Source organism: Sceloporus undulatus, chromosome 1 (assembly GCF_019175285.1).
Source record: "Sceloporus undulatus isolate JIND9_A2432 ecotype Alabama chromosome 1, SceUnd_v1.1, whole genome shotgun sequence".
NCBI lineage: Eukaryota > Metazoa > Chordata > Lepidosauria > Squamata > Phrynosomatidae > Sceloporus > Sceloporus undulatus.
In genome coordinates, this window is record NC_056522.1 from 201,508,574 (window position 1) to 201,527,912 (window position 19,339).

At 40.0% G+C, this 19,339-nt stretch overlaps 1 protein-coding gene across 5 annotated transcripts in view; it reads left to right on the forward strand.

Annotated features, from left to right (window-relative positions):
- Positions 1–19,339, forward strand: part of PDE1A (phosphodiesterase 1A) — a 205,461-nt gene that overhangs the window by 162,103 nt on the left and 24,019 nt on the right. For all 5 annotated transcript variants that reach the window (XM_042445748.1, XM_042445749.1, XM_042445752.1 and 2 more), the window contains 8 exons: positions 2,020–2,202; positions 4,346–4,412; positions 9,366–9,482; positions 10,784–10,924; positions 11,802–11,902; positions 15,807–15,932; positions 18,224–18,325; positions 18,735–18,855. In XM_042445748.1, the coding sequence (XP_042301682.1) occupies positions 2,020–2,202; positions 4,346–4,412; positions 9,366–9,482; positions 10,784–10,924; positions 11,802–11,902; positions 15,807–15,932; positions 18,224–18,325; positions 18,735–18,855 (958 nt within the window). The remainder of the gene's footprint in view (positions 1–2,019; positions 2,203–4,345; positions 4,413–9,365; positions 9,483–10,783; positions 10,925–11,801; positions 11,903–15,806; positions 15,933–18,223; positions 18,326–18,734; positions 18,856–19,339) is intronic.

Genomic DNA, 19,339 nt, shown 5'->3' on the forward strand with positions numbered 1-19,339 from the left:
CACATAGACCCAAAAACACTGGTCCAGGAGTTCATCAATCCTCTGGATCAGATTTGTAAGAGCCGTTTGGCCACTGGTGTCCATTGCTTAGATGGATAGACATTACTTGAAGTATGTAACTCATTCTTTGTTGCTTAATAAGGTGCTGCTGGTGGAGATTACCTGCAGTTATTTTTGATATTAGAGGATAAAATAAGAATAAGGCTTAGATCCTTATCAATCAGATTCATTTATTTCTACCCCATTAAATAATGTTCTAGATACTGCTACATAACACCATGTGAGTTTCACTTCTATTTCTTAGTTAAAATTGTTATTTTTTTCCAAGGAGGCATGTAAGAAAGTACAAGGATGGTGTAGAAATGTGTTTCAGTTTCTTTGTTTGTGTAAGGATTTCTGAAAATGCACACACACAAAAATGTTCAGGATGGAAAGAACTTGAGATATTATTTATTTACTTACTTATTTATAAAAAGTCATATGCAGAAGACACTGACATTGATAAATTCCTCCACCCAGTGCCAGGTATATGAACACCTGCTGAATTTGGGTTGTACATCCCCCCCCCCCCAAAAAGACAATTTATTTTTTGAATAATTTGGCAAAAATTTGTAAATCACATATTGAGGCTGGAAAGAACTTGAAGTCTAAAAATGCTCAGTGCAGAAGAAACCGAAAAAAAGTGAAAGGTTTTCTCTTGCTTAGGAGATAAAGCACAGTGTTATGGTCAAGAAAATGAACAAGATGTTAACAGTAAAATCAGCAACATAGCTCATGAGAAGTGGAACTGTTTCTGTTTCTAAAGAACAACATTGTTCAATTGCTTTTAAGCAGCTCTGTTGTAAAAGTCAGCAAAGCTTGCAGACATTCCTGAATGTCAGCAACAAATTAGACCTAAAAGAAAAATCTCCTTGGAAATCTCTCTTTTTTCTCTTCCTTGCCAGCCTCAGAATGACTAAAGTGGGAAAGCTTCTATTTCTCCATCTTCCATTACCTAATTTCTTTGTCCAAAATGCATTTTGAGTATTAACAGAGGGGTGGAAAGTTCAAACAGGGAGAGGGAGGCATGGACAAATGATTATACAAAGATCCACTCAGACCCAAAGACAAAACAGGATCTCTGCCATGGGTGTGAAGTAATTATTCAGACAGAAGGCCAATTATTTATTGTTGACTATAATGAATTGTATTTAAAGGAAAGCATGGGCCTTCAAGCCACCTGTCAACTTATGGCAATCCCATGCAATTCATAAGAGTTTTCTTGGACAAGAAATACGCAAAGGTGGTTTGTCATTGCATTCCTCTGAAATATAGCCTGTTTTTTAATAAGAAATTTCTTGCGAGTTGCACCTCTCTGTTTACTGTAAGGAGCAGCCCTCTTTTTTCATATCCTAGGGTTCCAGAGTAGCATCTTGATTTGGAAACTTTTTGTGCAAAATAAAATAAAATTAAAAATAAAAAAGGAAAGGGTCCCAATTTCAATTCTTGGCAATGCTAGGTAGGGCTGGCAAACCGTGGAGAGCTACATCCACTAAGTGTAGCCAAGGGGGAGTTAAATGAATCTATAGCCTGACAAGGATGAGCCGGAGATATTTTGCTGCCTGAAGCAGAGCCCAGTGAGTCCAGCCAAGGTGTATAGAACTCAAAACCAGTGATGTGATTTTGGCCTAGCAGGAATGAAATCCTTATCACATCTCTTCCTATACCTGGCAGTAAAAATCAATAACAACAAATTAAGTGATTGTTTCTGTCTTTCCAAAGAACCCAAAATCTGTAGGAAATCTGGCCCTGGGCTGGACAGTACAAAACTGCTTCCTATGTTACTTTGAGCTGTGGTTCATCTTGTAGCATAATCAAGTGATGCTGAGCACTGGTATTGTTGCAGCTAAGCAACAGTTCTGGTTACTGGGGCTTTGACTGCTTGGTACTTATTTCTCTATTCATACTGTCTAAAATATATCTGTTAAATTCATTCTTGTATGCAGACATCTCTCTCTCTGTCTCTCTCTCTCTCTGCAGGAGACTCTTGGATACAGAGGATGAACTCTCAGACATCCAGTCAGATTCAGTCCCTATGGAAGTACGGGATTGGTTGGCTTCTACTTTCACAAGGAAAATGGGGATGACAAAAAGGAGGCCTGAAGAAAAACCTAAATTTCGAAGTATTGTACATGCTGTACAAGCTGGGATTTTTGTTGAAAGGTGAGTTCTCAGCTTTTAACTTTTCAGTTGTTAACTGCTTAGTAAGACAATGAGTATTAAATAGTTTTTTGTGGTTTTTTGGGGTTGTGTGACCATGTTGTTTCTCTGAAGATGCCAGCCACAGATGCTGGCGAAATGTCAGAAACAAACCCTTCTAGAACATGGCCACATAGCCCGAAAAACCCACAAAAAATAATGGAAGTCGGCCATGAAAGCCTTCAACTCAACACTATTAAATTTTACATCACTGTCCAAGTGGCACAGTAAGCAAGAGAAGTAAGAACCCTGAAGAATTTCTAATCCCCTTTACTTCTCCTTCAAGAGGGAATAAACAACTGAGCCTCATGCTGGGGGTGATCCGTCCTGAACTTTGAAAAAATCTGTATGCAGACCTTGACACTTGGGCTCATGTATCTCAAAATAGCTTGATGCTGCTATGTGCATTTTTAACAACAATAGCCAACATATTAATCCTGCATTTATAGTTACCTAGACATAATCTGTATTGAACTCAGTGGCACTTACTTTTGAATTGACATGGATAGAATTGTACCATAAGCCTACACACTTATTTACAAGGCAATGAGATAACTTTGACCTTCCATTGTATCTCCCTATTGTCCAATTGGCTGCGATTATGGGAACTGGAGTTTAACATGTGTGGAAGGTCACATGTTTATAATTATTTATGATTTGTGATTTATTTATTCTACTGATTTTCCAATATCAGATTACCAGCCCTCTTGTACACCTTTCATTGCATGGCAGAGGGCTGCACTAGTGGTACCTTTTTGCTTTATGATTTTATGTCTATTCCACTGAATGCATTATGGCTTGCTCCTTGTGAGTCATGTCTAGATTGCACTATAATTCTTTTCCAGCAAGGATGGAAATTGTGTGGCCATCCAAAATATTGTTGGTTTCATTCATCTTCCAGAATTCCATCTGGAGGGTTGCATGGTTCCCACTCCTGGCTCATAGTTAAATCTTTTGCTTACAAGAAAAGTGTATCATGGTGTCATTTAAAACAAAGTAGTGTTTGATACTTGCCTAGATGTGCATTTCATTTCATTTATTATGGCAAATAGCCAGCATAGATGTGCATTTCAAAGCAGTGTTAGACCTTAGAAACACAAACATGCAGTAAGGAAAGAATGTCGGCTGCAATTATGGATTCATAATATAAAATTATGGATCCATACCTAATAAGTATTCAGTAAAAACTATGTAACCTGCTGTAAACCTAGGTAAATGCCACCCCAGCCCACCCAAAGAGCCAGTAGCCAGATCATATGAAGGAGGTCTGTTGAGCTTCTGTTAGGGCAAGTAGGAGGGTGTTACCACTCTCCTCCCATCTGTGAATGTGATGCAACAGTCAGAGGCAGGAGCTCTGTCACAATTCCTTGTCATATTCTTGCTTGCTGATGGAAGAGTGGTGGTGGAAACATCCTTGCACCCTGATTGGAACTGAACTGACTGCTGGCTCTTAAGGTGGCCCTTGGGAATGGGTTGAGCCAAGAGATGTTATTTAGTTACATCTCCATAACTCAGTAGCCAATCTCCAATATCAGCAGTTGTCAACCTGGCAATATAGTTTCCTGTATTTCTTTCATTTATGCATTTGTTGGTTCATTTGTTTTTGTCCTCTTTGTGATGATAATTTTTCAAGAAAAGTCTGAAATATGCTAAGAAAGGACACAAACATTCTGTTTAAGTTCTCTCTTATAAAGTTGTAGGGTACTAATAAAATGACATTGGCATAACTATGGAGATGCAACAATTGAGAAATGGGATGGTTTCAGTTAGTGACACTGGCTGACTTTGATGTCAGTAGGATGGAGAATCTGCTCTGAGTTTCAATTCATGGTGATGAACTCTGACTCCAGAAAGTTTTAACACCTTGAATAGCTACTTTAGAATTCAAAAGCAAACCTGGAATGGATTAACTGTTCCATTGCTGTGGAAAACGCCAGCTGCCACTAATTTTTACAATAAGTTACTTAGTACAATATTTTATTTTGGAAGACGGGATTTTGCTGGCTCCTGACTTTCACAGATGGAATGTCAGAAGGATTATTCTTTAAAAAAATGTATTCCCACCAGATTCCAGGTGCTGTTTCAGTGAGTCTTCTTTTTCCTTTAGAATGTACCGAAGGACCTCTAGTATGGTTGGTTTGGCCTATCCAGCTGAAGTGATAGCAAATTTTAAGGTAAGAATGTACCAGGTTGAGAATTTACAAAGTACAAATACATTCCAGTTAATTTATTTGGGCAGCGAGGGAAGTCTTATTATTTTCTGTGTAAATTCCAGGTGATTTTGCTGAATCATAGTGGTAGAATTCAAAAATATAGCCACATTAGTCTGTAGATCTCTCTACTTGCTGAACCATAGTAATTACATAATCAAGTGGCCAATGAATTGGTGGGACAAAGGTTTATAAAGTCAAAGCACTGGATTTATAAAGACAAAGCACATCATCATCATTGCAAATATGAAATATTTTGGGGTGACTTGTTCCTGAATGAGGAATTCAGATCCATTGGCATTTCAAAAGACCAGTTCCTGATGGAGATGAACTTGTTTATTGATATGCATCAACACATCTTCCTGGATTTCAGGACTAGGGAAGGAAAGAATATTGGCAATTATTTTGTTTCCTGTGCAGAAAGTGGATCTCCTAAAACTTGGAAAACCCAGTGAGGAAAAATAACTCAGAGGCAAGAATTTGGTGCAGTTTTAACCCAGCATTTGCACATCTGAGGATAAAATAACGGAAGAACAAAGTAGAGATTTGCATCCTTATTCTGGACTCTTTTTTGTGAGTGTGACAATGAGAATTAAAGGTTGAGTCTCCGTTATCCAAAATGTTTGGGACCAGAACTGTTTTGGATTTGGTGTTTTTAAGATTTTGGAATATTTACATTTACATAGTGGGCTATCTTGGAAATGGAACCCAAGTCTAAACATGAAATTCAGTTATGTTTCGTATACATCTTATACACAGCCTAGAGGTAATTTTATACACAACATGTTTTAATAATTTTGTACATGAAACAAAGTTTGTGAACACGGAACCATCAGAAATCAAAGGTGTCACTATCTTAATTACCCATGTGGACAATTTTGGATTTTGGAATATTTTTGATTTCAGATTTCCAGATAAATGAGACTCAACCTGTATCAAGATGACTACCTAGTTTAGCACTGCACCAAATGACACTGATTTTCATAATCTGGTTTTAGACTAAGGTACATGCACATGACTACATGTGCATGTGAGTTCTCCATGTACCTCTGAAAGCAACTGCCATTTATTAGGCTGTCACAGGTCTTGAGATCATGAATACAGAGACAGAGGGTCTTTCTGTACAGAGTGTGATAAATTCACCTGGTATTGGAGTATACATTTTGACATGAAAATAATATGAAGACATGCTCTCATTTCATATGCAGTTTGGTTCTAAATAGATTTGTGAGAAAATATTGTTGTGTATATTGCCCTTTATTTCAATTTCATTTAGATATTAGAACAATATGAGACATCTCATTTTAAAATTATTGCACAAAGAAGCTATCTCCCCTTCCCGCTCCACAATTCCCTAGCAACAGGGTATTAGTTCACTGTATTTCTTTATGCTTATATGCAGAAAAGTCTCAATATCTGGATGCTGTTCAAATAAGCATTCATTATTCAGTGTGCATTGTGAGGAGGTTCACTCCTGCAAGAGTCCTGTGCCAAATGCAAAGTTACATTTTTGTTTCAACTCAGGGTCGAAATAAACAATACATTTATCATATTCTTGGCAGAAGTAATTTCTCACATGGTGAAAAACATCTGTTTCTCATACTGTGTGATTTCCCTCACCTTTGCATTTTGCATACATTGTTTTGTGTTTGGTCTTAGAAGGTAAATGTGTAATTTCTTTGCAAGGCTGATTGATGAAGCATACATCTCTGGCATAATCCCATTGTGAGAAGGGAAATTGGTTAATGATAAGGAATGCAGATGAGAAAGGACATGGATCAGAATTTTAAGAACACTAAAAAGAACAAGAAAAAGCAACATGGGATATACAGTATATGAAATAAAACATGTATGTGAGAGTCAGGGTGACTCAGCAGAAGCCAATTGAGAACCACACAGGTGTAAATGGTAATACAATTAACAAGTCCTGAATGCCAAGGACAAGAAATGTAAAGTGGATAATTGGACACACCTGACAATTGTTAAGTGGTCAAGGCTGAGATGATGAAATCATTAATTGTAGGATGAACCAAAAGAACCAATGAGAATGATGTACACGCCTACTGGGTGGAAACAGACAACAGTGGGTGGTACCATGCATTGACTATAATAATGACTATGCATCCCAATGTATTTTGTGGGTAGTAGTAGTGGATAGAGTGGGAGTGAGGAGTAGAGTATTATTGTGTTGGATAGTTTGGAGCTGTATATAGTAGAATAAAGTAGATCTTTTATATAAGACTACTGAGTTGTCTGGTGTCTTGGGTGAAGCTACAAGAACCAGCTGGATCCTGAAGAAGGGTGAAGACTTCTGTGGAAGCAAGAGTGAGAAGGCTTGGAGAGTTTGTCAGGGTCTTCAGCCTATTCTCTGTAACTCTGCTAAGCTATAACCACTGGCCAAAACTGGTCAGTGCGGTGCACAACCAGGTGGTGAGTTCGAGCCAGAGGAGAAGAGCTACAACTCCCATCATCCCTGACACTCTTCACACTACAACATTATGTTACAGATCCTTCTTTTGATTCCATCATATTCTGGGTGTAGGTTCAGTTGCTTCTTCTGATTCTTGTTGTGTGCCTTCAAGTTGACTTATGGCAATTCTAAAATGAATCTATCATGGTGTTTTCTTGGCAACATTTGTTCAGAGCTGGTTTTTGCTTGTCTGCCTGTAGGGCTGAGAGAGTGAGACTTGGCTAAGGTAATCCAGTGGATTTCCATGGCTGAGTGGGGATCTGAACCCTGGTCTCCCAGTGTCCTAGTCCAACACTCAAATCACTACATCACACTGGCTCTCAGTTGCTTACTGTGAAGTAAACCAAGCAAATAACTGTATCGAAAGTATGATCCATCTTGATTTAAGCATTTTTAAATAATCATAGATTTGGAAGAGACCACAAGGACCATCTTCTCCAACCCCCTGCCATGCAGGAACTATCAAAGCATCCTCAACAGATAGCCATCCTGTCTCTGCTTAATGACCTTCAAAGAAGGACATTGCACTACACTCTGAGGGAGTGTGTTCCACTGTCGAACAGCTCTTATTGTCAGGAAGTTCCTCCTAATGTTGAAGTGGAATCTCTTTTCCTGTAGCTTGCATCCATTGTTCTATGTTTTTTTCTCTGGAGCAGCAGAAAACAAGCTTATTCCATCCTCAATGCGACACTCCTTCAAATGCTTAAACAAGTCTATTATATCACCTCTTAAATTATTCTTTTCCAGGCTAAACATACCCAGCTCCCTAACTCTTTTGTCGTAAGGCATGGTTTCCAGACCCTTCACCTTTTTGGTGGCCCTCCTTTCAAAACGCTCGAGCTTGTCAACATCCTTTTTGAACTATGGTGCTCAGAACTAGACACAGTATTAGAGGTGAGGCCTGACCAAAGCAGAATAGAGTGGCACTATTGCTTCCCTTGATCTAGACACTATATTTCTATTGATGCAGGCTAAAATAGCATTGGCCATTTTAGCTGCTGCATCACACTGTTGACTCATTTTCAACTTGTGGTCTACTTGGATTCCTAGATCCCCTTCACATGTAGTCTCATTAAGCCAGGTGTCCCCCATCCTATATCTATGCATTTCATTTTTTCTACCTAGATGCAGTATCTTCCATTTCTCTTTGTTGAAGATCATTTTGTTAGTTTTGGACCACTTTTTGGAATTTTGATCCTGTCCTGTGGGGTATTAACTACTACTCCTAATTTGGTGTCATCTGCAAATTTGATAAGCATGCCATCTATTCCTTTATCTAAGTTATTGATAAAGATGTTGAATAGTACTGGGCCCAGGACAGAATTCTGTGGCACCCCACTAATTATTTATCTCCAGGATGAAGAGGAGCCATTGTTGAGCACCCTTTGGGTTCAGCCGGTCAACCAATTACAAACCCACCTAACAGTTGTATTGTCTAGTCCACATTTTACTAGCTTGTTTGCAAGAATGTCATGGGGAACCTTGTCAAAGGCCTTAATAAAATCAAGATTTGCTATATCTACAGCATTCCCTTTGTCTACCAAGTTGGTGATTTTACCAAAAAAAAGAGATCAGATTAGTCCGGCATGATTTGTTTCTCAGAAACCCATGTTGACTTTTTGTGATTATGGCATTGCTTTCTAAATGTACACATACTCTCTGTTTAATGATCTGCTCTAGAATTTTTCCTGGTATTGATGTCAGGCCAAGTAAACGATAATTGTTGGGATCTTCTTTTTTCCCTTTTTGAAGATGGGGACAACATTTGCCCTCCTCCAGTCTGCTGCGACTACTGCTGTTCTCCAGCAGTTCTTAAAAGTTATTGCCAATGGTTCTGAGATTATATTTGCCAATTCTTTTAATATCCTTGGATGTAGGTCATCTGGACACATAGACTTCCAGTGGAGGGTATTTTAAGCAGAGGCAGTGAGCTTTTTTTACAGAACACCATGGCGGGTTACAAACCGCCATTAAGGACGTCCTGAGGACGTCCCAGTTTGAAAAAGGGGCGTCTGTTCTAGACGCCCCTTACCCTATCACAGACTCAGTCCGTACAAAATGGCAGTGCCCTGTTCATATGGGCACCGCCATTTTGACATAGCGGACGCTTTGCGTCCGCACACGGCACACCGGAATTCCTTGCAGCGTCTGGGAGCCTCGCTGTTTAAAGGCTGCGGCTCCTGGACGCTGCAAGCGGAGGCAGAGCCAGACCGCTGCTTCTCAGCAGTCTGTAATGCACCCCCGTGTTTTTGTCTTGCTGGATCATGCCAGTTTTATACACATACGTATACACTCTCTTAACATTATATTGTCACGTATAATACTTAAACAGCAGGTGTTGCTTTAATCTATTGACATTTCTTAACTTTTCAAAATTGCCTATAATACTATTAAGGAGGGGGAAGTATAAAAATCCTAAATTTTCTTCCCTTCTGCTTCACCTACAGGATGTTGATAAATGGTCATTTGATGTGTTTGCCCTAAATGAAGCAAGTGGAGGCCACAGCTTGAAATTTATGATGTATGAACTGTTTACCCGATATGATCTATTGAGCCGTTTCAAGGTAAGAAAATTTATTTTAAAATAAAGATCCACCCCCACAACCAAAAAGTTATTGAATTCCCAAATAATCTCTTGCAAAGGACCTACCTGCCTCAATTTCAGCAAGTATATAGTACAGCGGACCCTTCCCATTCATAGGGGTTTGGTTCAAACCCTTTCTATAGATCCGGAAAAACGTGGACACTGAAGCCCCATATTATTCAACAGATGGCAATGTCTATGTGGCTGTGGCTGTCATTGAATAATATAGGGTGTGGTGAGCCATGGGTATGCCAGTATGCAGATAGCTGGCCCACTGATGCCCACTGTACATATTTTTTCTGTCCTAAAAATGCAAAATGGGTGTCTGATAAATATAGTATGTGTTACCTCTATGAATTAGGGGAGTGAGCTGGATCTGAAATGGTGGAGTGTGATATTACCCTCTTCTTGGACCATGACCTGCATGTGTGATAAGCAAGAAAAGTAACATGGAAAAGCCTGAGAATGTCATGAAACAGGCCCTCATTAAATCACATATGCAGGCTTTTAAAGAAAATTAATACCCAAAGCTTTTTTTTAGCATCTTGGAAAGAAAGTATATGATTTCTAAGGTGATAGCATTCCCCAACTGAGTGCAATTGTTTGTTGTCATTTAGCACACTAAATAGCACTCAGTAGGAAGCATACCTATGCTTGGAAAAAATTGGATCTTTCTATATTGGCAAGTTGTAGCACTCTAGAAGCTCTGGGACTACCTCCCCATCAGCCCTAACCCACATTGACATTGATTAGATGATGGGAGCTGCAGTCAAAAAATATGCAGGGCTGCAGCTATTCTCTATGATATGACTATTAAATAAAATGGATGATGGACATCCTTTGTGTCAGGAGCTGGACACTGCTTTACAAGCCAGATGACCAGTCCTGACACTGCCTGGGTTCAAACTGTAAGTGACAACAAGCATCTGGTCATAGGCATACCACAGAGGAGGGTCACACTGAGATTTTGTAAGATTAAAAACTGTCTGCCTTTAGAAGCTACCCATTTTGCTGACTACCAGCAACTCCAATTTAACATACAAGCACTGAACTGTAAGAGACTCCAGTTGGCTTCTGGGACTGCCCTGAAAACCAGCCCTATCCTTTTATCACTGCAAGTGTCAAACACCTATTTCTATGTATGTATGTCTTGCTTTTTTCATCATTACTTTTTAATGATGACATCTGAAAACAGGAATGGCCAAATGAACTATGCATATCACCTTGTAGACTGCACACCTCAAAGCTATCAATTTTCCTTTTGATGTTTGCCTCTTGCAGATTCCTGTTCCCAATCTTATTTCATTTGGAGAAGCTTTAGAAAATGGTTACAGCAAACACAAAAATCCTTATCACAACTTAATCCATGCTGCCGACGTTACCCACACTGTGCACTGCATCCTGCTCCTCACTGGTATCATGGTAAGAAAACAAGAGTTGGGTCAAGCCCATAGGGATCTGAGGCAGTGACTTCATGCATACCCAGAAGGGCCTACCCCTAAACATTCATGAAACAGTGTTGTAACAATATGTTTTTGGAAATCAGAGATGACAATCTAATGACTATCTTTATAAATTCTCCAGGTCAGGATGGGGGTACCTTTGGATTACATCTTCTGCAGTTCCTTCCATTGGTCTTGCTGGTTCGGGCTTTGGAGAATTTAACAATCCAGATTATTCTGACTTTTGTTGAGTGGTTAGAGAAGATGACGGGATTGGCTCATTTAGACAATTTAACAAATTTAATAAAAAGGAACCGAAAGGAATATTTTTTGAAAATATGGTGACCTTTTATAGAGTACGTAAAACAAACAAGGGATAATCAGTAAAAGGGGTTTGACAGTTAGTAAATAGAGCTGACTCAAGTTAAACTTGATGTATATGAAAGAGATGTAAATTATTGGTAATGATTAATTTTGATTAGTAAGAGAATTTAACAAAGATTTGAGGAGAAGATAGGTGATAGTTATGTCACATTTAGAGAGAAGTGAGAAGTCTTTTTAATAGGGGAGAGGGTTGTGGTTTGCAGGGATGTGCTGTCACAATGCAAAATTTGTGTGTGTGTTGTGAGTATTTTGGGTGTGTGCATGTACGTTTGACCCCAGGATTTCATAGGATGTCACCATGGCAGTTAAAGTGGAATGATAGTGCTATAACTGTGTAATATGGAAGGGCCCCTGAACTACTCCATGCTCTGTTAAAGAAGTTCAGGGTTTTGTATATGTTGGATCTGTTTTGACATGAAGTTTCAGCAGAAATGAATTATTGCACTGCCTGTGATTTTGTTTTTCTTGACTAGCATTGGCTCAGTGAACTGGAAATATTAGCAATGATCTTTGCTGCTGCCATCCATGACTACGAGCATACGGGGACTACAAACAACTTCCATATTCAGACCAGGTAACCTTGCCGCCAGTTAGCTGTGCACATCTAAAACTGGGAAGTAGGAAATATTTCCCTCAGGGAGCAGGCTTCCAAATGTTGTTTTTTCCCCTCAAGAGTTGATGACATTTCCATGTCACTAAATACCAACAGTACAGTGCAGATGCTTTCAATATTGCAATAATTGAAGAGCTTCCAGAAGGCAAATGGAGAGGAAGAAGGGAAGGGTGACTGATATGAAACACTGCTGTCCCTTATCCCCAACCCTGCATTTTCATAATGCACAACAGTGAAAGAGACATTTCAGTGGGAAATATTATGGTGTAGGGCTGCTGGCCCACACTTGTAGCTGCTACCAGTACCAGGACTTGGAAACCATACTTTCTTGGAGCAAAGCTATTAGGATCCCCCAGCAAGGAAAGGAGATTTGTTAAGGAGATTTGGGGACCTATAATCCAACAAATGAACTTTTCCTGGATCAGACCTATACTTTAAACGAGTTTAGTTTTTCTCCTATTTCTATCCCATATTTTCTCTGAGGGTTTTTTACATTTTAACCTCAAAACAACCCTTTGTGGCAGGTCGGGGTAGGAAGATGTGAGGTCCAAAGTCACACTGTAAGTTTGATGGGGGAACAGGGACTCAAGCCCAGGTCAGTAGGATGAAAGATGTGGGCTCAAAGTCACTGATATCTTTACCATCTTTTTCGAGGTGTTCCCCCACATGCTGGAATATGTCTCTTTCACAAAACATGTAATTTCCTCTTTTGATGTATTTAGTGTGCTTAGTTTAGTAGCTGCTCATTGGAAAACAAACATAAGCTCAATTGAATTGCTGAGCACACATTTGTCAGGAAATTCCACTGTGAGAGGGAAGATGGATTAATTGTGGGGAATATGCATTTCCCTTAACATCCAGCTTTATCCTAAGACTCCTACTACTACATGGTACAAGTTCTTTTAACACAGTGGGGCAGAATGCAGCTGCTGTGACTCTCAGCCTGATGTTTTCCACATCCCATCAACCATCTTTTGCTGCCTAATTGTTACATAGAATTATATTCTAATTTTTGATGCATTTTAAATAGTAGGCAGGGGGAGAATGTGGGCCTGGAGACTCAAAGGAAAAGCAAATGGGCAAGGACACGGTGGCTGCATCCTCTTCTGCTGTCTCAGAACTTTTAAAGGTATAGTGCTGGTCTTACTTCTCTTTGTGGGTACCCTATTTTGTTTTGATTTTTTTTTAAAAAAATCAAAACTCCAATGCTGCCTTTGCTTTTAGCATTTGAAAACAATGGAGAAAGAAAGGAAGATCAGATTCAGACTGACCTGCAGAGTGCTGAGATGAAGAGATTTCTATAGGATATCCATAACACAATGTTTTTTTCTTCCAAAACCTTTTGCATCAGGCACCAGAATTTGTTGTGCTCCAGATGTTGGTAGACTATGTTTTTCCTCATTGGTGGTGCAGTTTCTGTAGCTATATAGACATCAGGAAAACCATCTGGTTCTCACTATCTCACTATATCTGTAGTGGTCTTGTCATGGAATATGACCTCCACATTGCAGTATTTACTGAAACAATTTTCCCCATCCAGTAATCTGATCCTCCACCCCCAAAGAGGAATAATTTTACCTCACCCATCATACTGTCTGCCTCCTGTTTTGTTCCAGACTTGGTTTTACCACAAATCTTACTCAGAGAAGAAACTTTTAAGCGCTCAGAATGTGTGTGTTGATTTATTTATCTAATGTTGTATTTGCTTCTATGGTGACCACATCATATCAGTGCTGGAAGCATTGTACCTAAATATATATATATTTACCATTCAATCCAGTAATTCCAAATTTAGACCCTTTTCTATTTTTGTCTAACTTTTTTTTAGCTTTGGGAGCCCTAAACGTGGAAGAAGAAAAATGCCTCTTCCCATTCAGTACTGAATAACAAAAATAAAAAAATAAAATTGAGTTGGCTCAAACTATGGTTGTAGTTCTCACCCTAATTTTGTAATGAGGAACTGCTGACCCAGTCTATGTATGCAGCTGAAGGAGGGGACAATGTGTCTGAAAAGTAGCACAATGGCGTAGTGGGATGAAATTCTGGATGAGACTTTTATCTCACCATCCCAGTGTTTCTTTCACTGAATATTACAGGATTTCACCCAACTTTGTCCTCTACCTGCAATTCTCATTTTTCCACTGCTTCTTCTATCATTCCTTATTTCAAAAAAATAGATTAAGGAGAAAGAATAGCTATATAGTGTCTTTTAATTCCTAACAAGCAAACCACTCTGGAGGGAAATACTTTGTCTCATTTGGGGCTCTGTGCGGGGTGCTATTTTGTAATACAGTATGATCTGGAGACCAGGGTTTGATTCCCAGCTGGGCGATGAAACCTACTAGGTGACTTTGGGCAAGTCACACACTCTCTCAGCTTCAGGGGAAGGCAATGGCAAATCTGCTGTGAACAAATCTTTCCAAGAAAATCCCATAATAGGTTCACTTTAAGGTTGCCATAAGTGAGAAACACCTTGAAAGCACACAACAATAGCAAATGATCTCTCTATCCATGGGGGACATGTTCCTGGACCTACTGTGGAATGCAGAACTGTAGCTAACAGTGAACCCTCTTGAAATGAATTACTTCCGGTGTAGATTGACCCTAGAGGACCTGGAGGACCTAGAGATTCCTAGACAGAATACCTCTCTAGTCATTTCTAAGTACTCCAGCATGACTATAGAGAGGCATACCATATGGTATGTCAGAGGCATACCATAGAAATGTGCTGAAAGACTTTAGAAAATGCCTGCAGAGAACATATTTTTCAGAGATGAGTAAGTAAAACCACAGGTACCACTCTCATGGATATGGGGATAGTACTGTATGCCCCTGATCCTACCTATGGTCCCTCCCTCCCTTCCTCTCTCTCTCTCAGAAAAAAGAAGCAGCTGAAATAAAAACTGATTTCATGATACACTAAGGATATTTTTTTGTATGTGGGAAAATTCATTCATAGGGAGAAAAATAAATAGTGGTGCCCTCCTCCACAGACTTTCTACCCATCTGCCACCACTGTTGTAGGGATGTAAATCTTTGCTTATTTAATTCTTAGATGCAAGGAGAAAATAACATATGTTTCCTTCTTGCTGGGAAAGACTGTAAGAATTTTTGTGTGCTTTTTAAAATTATTTTTTCTCATTTCAGGTTTTTGTGTGTGTGCGCAAAGTTTGTGTCTGTGTCTCTGTGGGTGTGCGACATGCACACATGTGTGCAAACCCCCCCCCCTTGCTGCAAAATACCATACTTTTTCTATTTTCCAAAATGTGCAAGTCTTTCCATTACCCACAGGGACAAAAGAAAATCTTGTAATAGCTGATGATGTTTTAGATGGGATCGATTTTGGGGGGAGGAGAAGAAAACTTGTAATGTTCTTTGCATTCTTATCTAGGAATCTACCGCTTTATTTTAGATTCACCTGCCCAGTGACCTGGAAACCACTAGTTTGTGCTGGCTGTTATTGTAACTCCTCTGCAGACCTCCCATAACCCCATGAAGGATCCACCTCCCTACTCACATGAGTAGGGAGACCATTTTCCTGCCTCATGCACCATCTTCATAATGCTCCAAGATTGGCCCCGGTTTGAGTAGTCTCCACAACCTGTAAATATCTTGCAACAGGGTTTCCAGTTGGTGCAGTTATCACAACTCAGAAGACGCTGAATTAGAAAGTGTTGTTTATTGCCATTGGCCATATTAATTGGGGCATTTTGGAACTTCCAGTAAAAAGATAACTTCTTACAAGCTCTAAATACAAGATGTTTTTCTGTTCTTTGGCCTTGGCCAGATATAATTCTCTTACTAAGATAACAGGTGCATAATGGGTCTATGAACATTTGCTTAATATTCTCTTCTCTGCATCTAGGTCAGATGTTGCAATTTTGTACAATGACCGCTCTGTTCTTGAAAACCATCATGTAAGTGCTGCTTATAAAATCATGCAAGAAGAAGAAATGAACATCCTGGCACACTTAACCAAAGATGAATGGAGGTAAGATTGCCATGCTTGTTTAAAAGGACACTGATCAGAGACCCAGCTCATGTTTTCCATAAAACCGTTGCCTATTGGCCTGCTGCCATATCACCAAGCTAATGTGTGAAAACCTCCTCTACTGTGAGCAGCCTGTACTCTGTGGGTTTTTCTCATGCCAAGGTGACTAATAATAATAATAATGATAATAATAATAATAATAGCTTTATTTTCACCCTGCTGCTCTGTCACAAGGACAGAGATCCAAACTAGATCCAAAAAAGAAGAAGAAGAAAAGAATCAAACACACAGAGAGAAAGAATCAGTCAGAAAGTTTCAAAAAGAATCACACACAGAGTTATGGTTTAATAAGTGCTGGGTGGATAACTGCCCTATGTGCAGGAGGTACATTCATGCCCCACCAGGCCGCACAGTGCTGTACCTCCCCACACACCAGCAAAAGCTTCTCCCATTCTCTAGCACAGTGATGGGGAAAGTGCAGCCTGTGGGCCTCAGCTATCTTCAGATCTCCATCCAAGATCTGAAGACCTTTGCTTTAAGAGACGTGTAATGGAACTCCTACCCAGGCTGGCCTTGCTGTTCCAACCCTTGGACTCCTACCGCTCACCTGTTAGCCTTAAGATTCCTCCCTGGATCTAGTACTCGGGCTTCAAGGTGACCACTATACTGGGAAATTGGCTGTATTGCTTGGTGGGTTCAATATGGTAAAACATGCCCTTGCTGATTATTAAATTAAAAGATTCAGACCGTGATGCAGAAAACAAAACAAAACAAAAACAGTAAAGATTTATGGTAAGAGAGAAAAATAAACATCTAGTTGTGCATGCTACACCCACAGTACAGTATGTAGCAATACTTTGTAGCATCCTTGGGACTAACTGAAAGAAAGAAGTTGGCAGCATGAGCTTTCATAGACTAAAGTCTTCTTCCTTAGATGCATATGGAGGAGTGGAAGCCAGGAACAGACATATATATGCTATTGGTATGTGAGAATGTCAATTCAAATCAAAAATCCTTTGTGTATGGAAATAAAGTGGCAAGCCCAGTTTTAATTATGGTCGTTTGAACAAAGGCATTGGGAACTAGTCTGAGGAAGTAGACTTTAGTCTATGAAAGCTCATGGTGCCAACTTCTTTCTTTCAGTTAAGGTGCTACAAGATCTCTCTGCATACTGATTCTACAAACTAACATGGCTATATCTTTGAATTCTACACAGAACAGTGTAACACCTCAGTTTCAAACAAAGCATGCTTCTCTCTAAACTATCTCTATCTTCTTTGCTCCCCAAAATCTTATTCAGATCTCTTCCATTCCCTTTTTCCTAACCACCTCAACTCTATTTCAAATTGGCCCCTATCTCTCTCTCTCTGACTGGCCCTATCTGAACTTTTTGCAGTCAAGCCTCTAGGTTATATCCATTTTCCCATAGCTCTCCCACTGCGTTCAATGAGCTGTGGTTGGTTGACTCTACCCAGGTTTGCCCAGATTCTCACTTCACAATAGGGGAGAAGGCAGCCTGCAGGCTACATATGGCCCGAAATGGACCTTACCCACATCCTTAAAATTTGAGGGCCCAATTCTTTCATCCTCAAATGTCCAGCTGTGCCTCCACGACACCCTTTTAGGAAATGCTATTTTTAAATAGGAAATGTTATTACCATTTTACTGAATTTTTAGCACTGCTGCTCTCACTCGCCTTTTGAAGGTCCCATGACATTAATAAATTAGGATGAATTTTTGGACCCCATAATTTTGAGGAGTGGGGTGCTAGTGGTGGTGGAAATGAGTGTGTGCAATCTCAGAGATTCATGGAGGTGATGTAACCCTGGGAAGTTGCCCACCACTTTTTTGAGAGTATTATCCTTCTCTAATTGGATTCTTTCATCCAACTGGTTTCTCTTTTCTCTCATTGTCTGTGGGATAGTCTGATGCCCCTGGAACAAACCCTTGCATAGTTCTGGTGGCTAACACGGAGGGTGAGAGAAGGAACACCCTACATTTGTGAAGTGCAAGTAATTTCAAAATTATTTTCAAACTAGGATTACCAGAAGAGTGGGACTGAAACAGTAGTAATAATAGGTTGGTGAATCTTCTTTAAAATATGCATCTCCATTAACCCTCATGAAATCAGGAAGTTTCCGGTTAATAATACAGTAGTTTTAAGTGCATTTTATTTTTATTTTTATTTAAATGTTTGCTTTTGAGCTGAGGAATAAACTGAAAGGTATTTTGTCACTAAAACATTGCATTATGAAAGAAATGTGACTCTGACAGAGTAACTTTGCCTGCAGGGAGCTGCGCAACTTAGCCATTGAGATGGTCCTGGCTACAGATATGTCGGGTCATTTCCAGCAAATCAAATCCATGAGACACAGTCTTCAACAGACTGAAGGGTAAGTGGATTCCTTCCATTCTTGCAGGGCTGGCCAAAGGAGGAGGGGTTGCTGCCTCAGGCAAAGGACACCTTGAAAAGACGAGGGCAGTGGCAGCTGAGTCTTATCTCAGTGTTGGTGGCAGGACAGCATTGCTGGCCTAACCTGAGCACAGTAGGCCATCTTAAGAGGTACAAAGCAGTCCGTGGTAAACACAGAGGCCTTTCCTCCAACAGCAGAAAACTGTCAGTTGCAACTTCTGCAGCCTCCTCTACACCAATTGACTGCTGCCTGAGGTGGTTGTCTCTCTCCCTAGTGGTAGGACTGGCTCTGCATTCTTGTCCTCGTGGAGCTGCTTGATGTGCCCTGAGAATGAAGTTCCTGCTTGCTCTGGCAATTTGGTAATGAGGCATTGTTTTTGAATGGGCAGGATAGACAAAGCCAGAGCCATGTCCCTGATTCTACATGCGGCTGACATCAGTCATCCATCAAAGGCCTGGGAGCTACACTTCCGGTGGACCAAAGCACTGATGGAAGAGTTCTTTCGACAGGTACTGGCCCCTTCCCTGAAATACATTTATAAAGACTATGGAAGCTATCGCTTCCTCCCAGGGGCAACTACTGGTTTCCATGTCAGGGGGGCAGTGAATGCATTTTGGGATTGAGCTCAAATCTTAAAGGATGTCCCTGAGGTGCTAGCTCCTTTAAAGTTCAAATTGACATCCAGAGTGGATTTGCCACCCTACTAATGAAGGCTTATACCATTATGTATTTTGCATCTCCCCCTGTGTATATGACCTTTTTATACTCACCCAGAGTACTACTTTGATTGAACATATAATTCCACAAAAGGTGTGGGAGTAAATCCTTTTAGTACAGTACCACTTGCCAAGGTATGTTTACTGGCATCCCATTGGGAAAGCTGGAGGATATTAGGAGTCCGTCAAAAAACAAAGCAAAACCCCTTCATACATTCAATTTGATGTTATTTATTCCCAATTTTAAAATACAGTCAGCCCTTGGCAAAATGGCAAG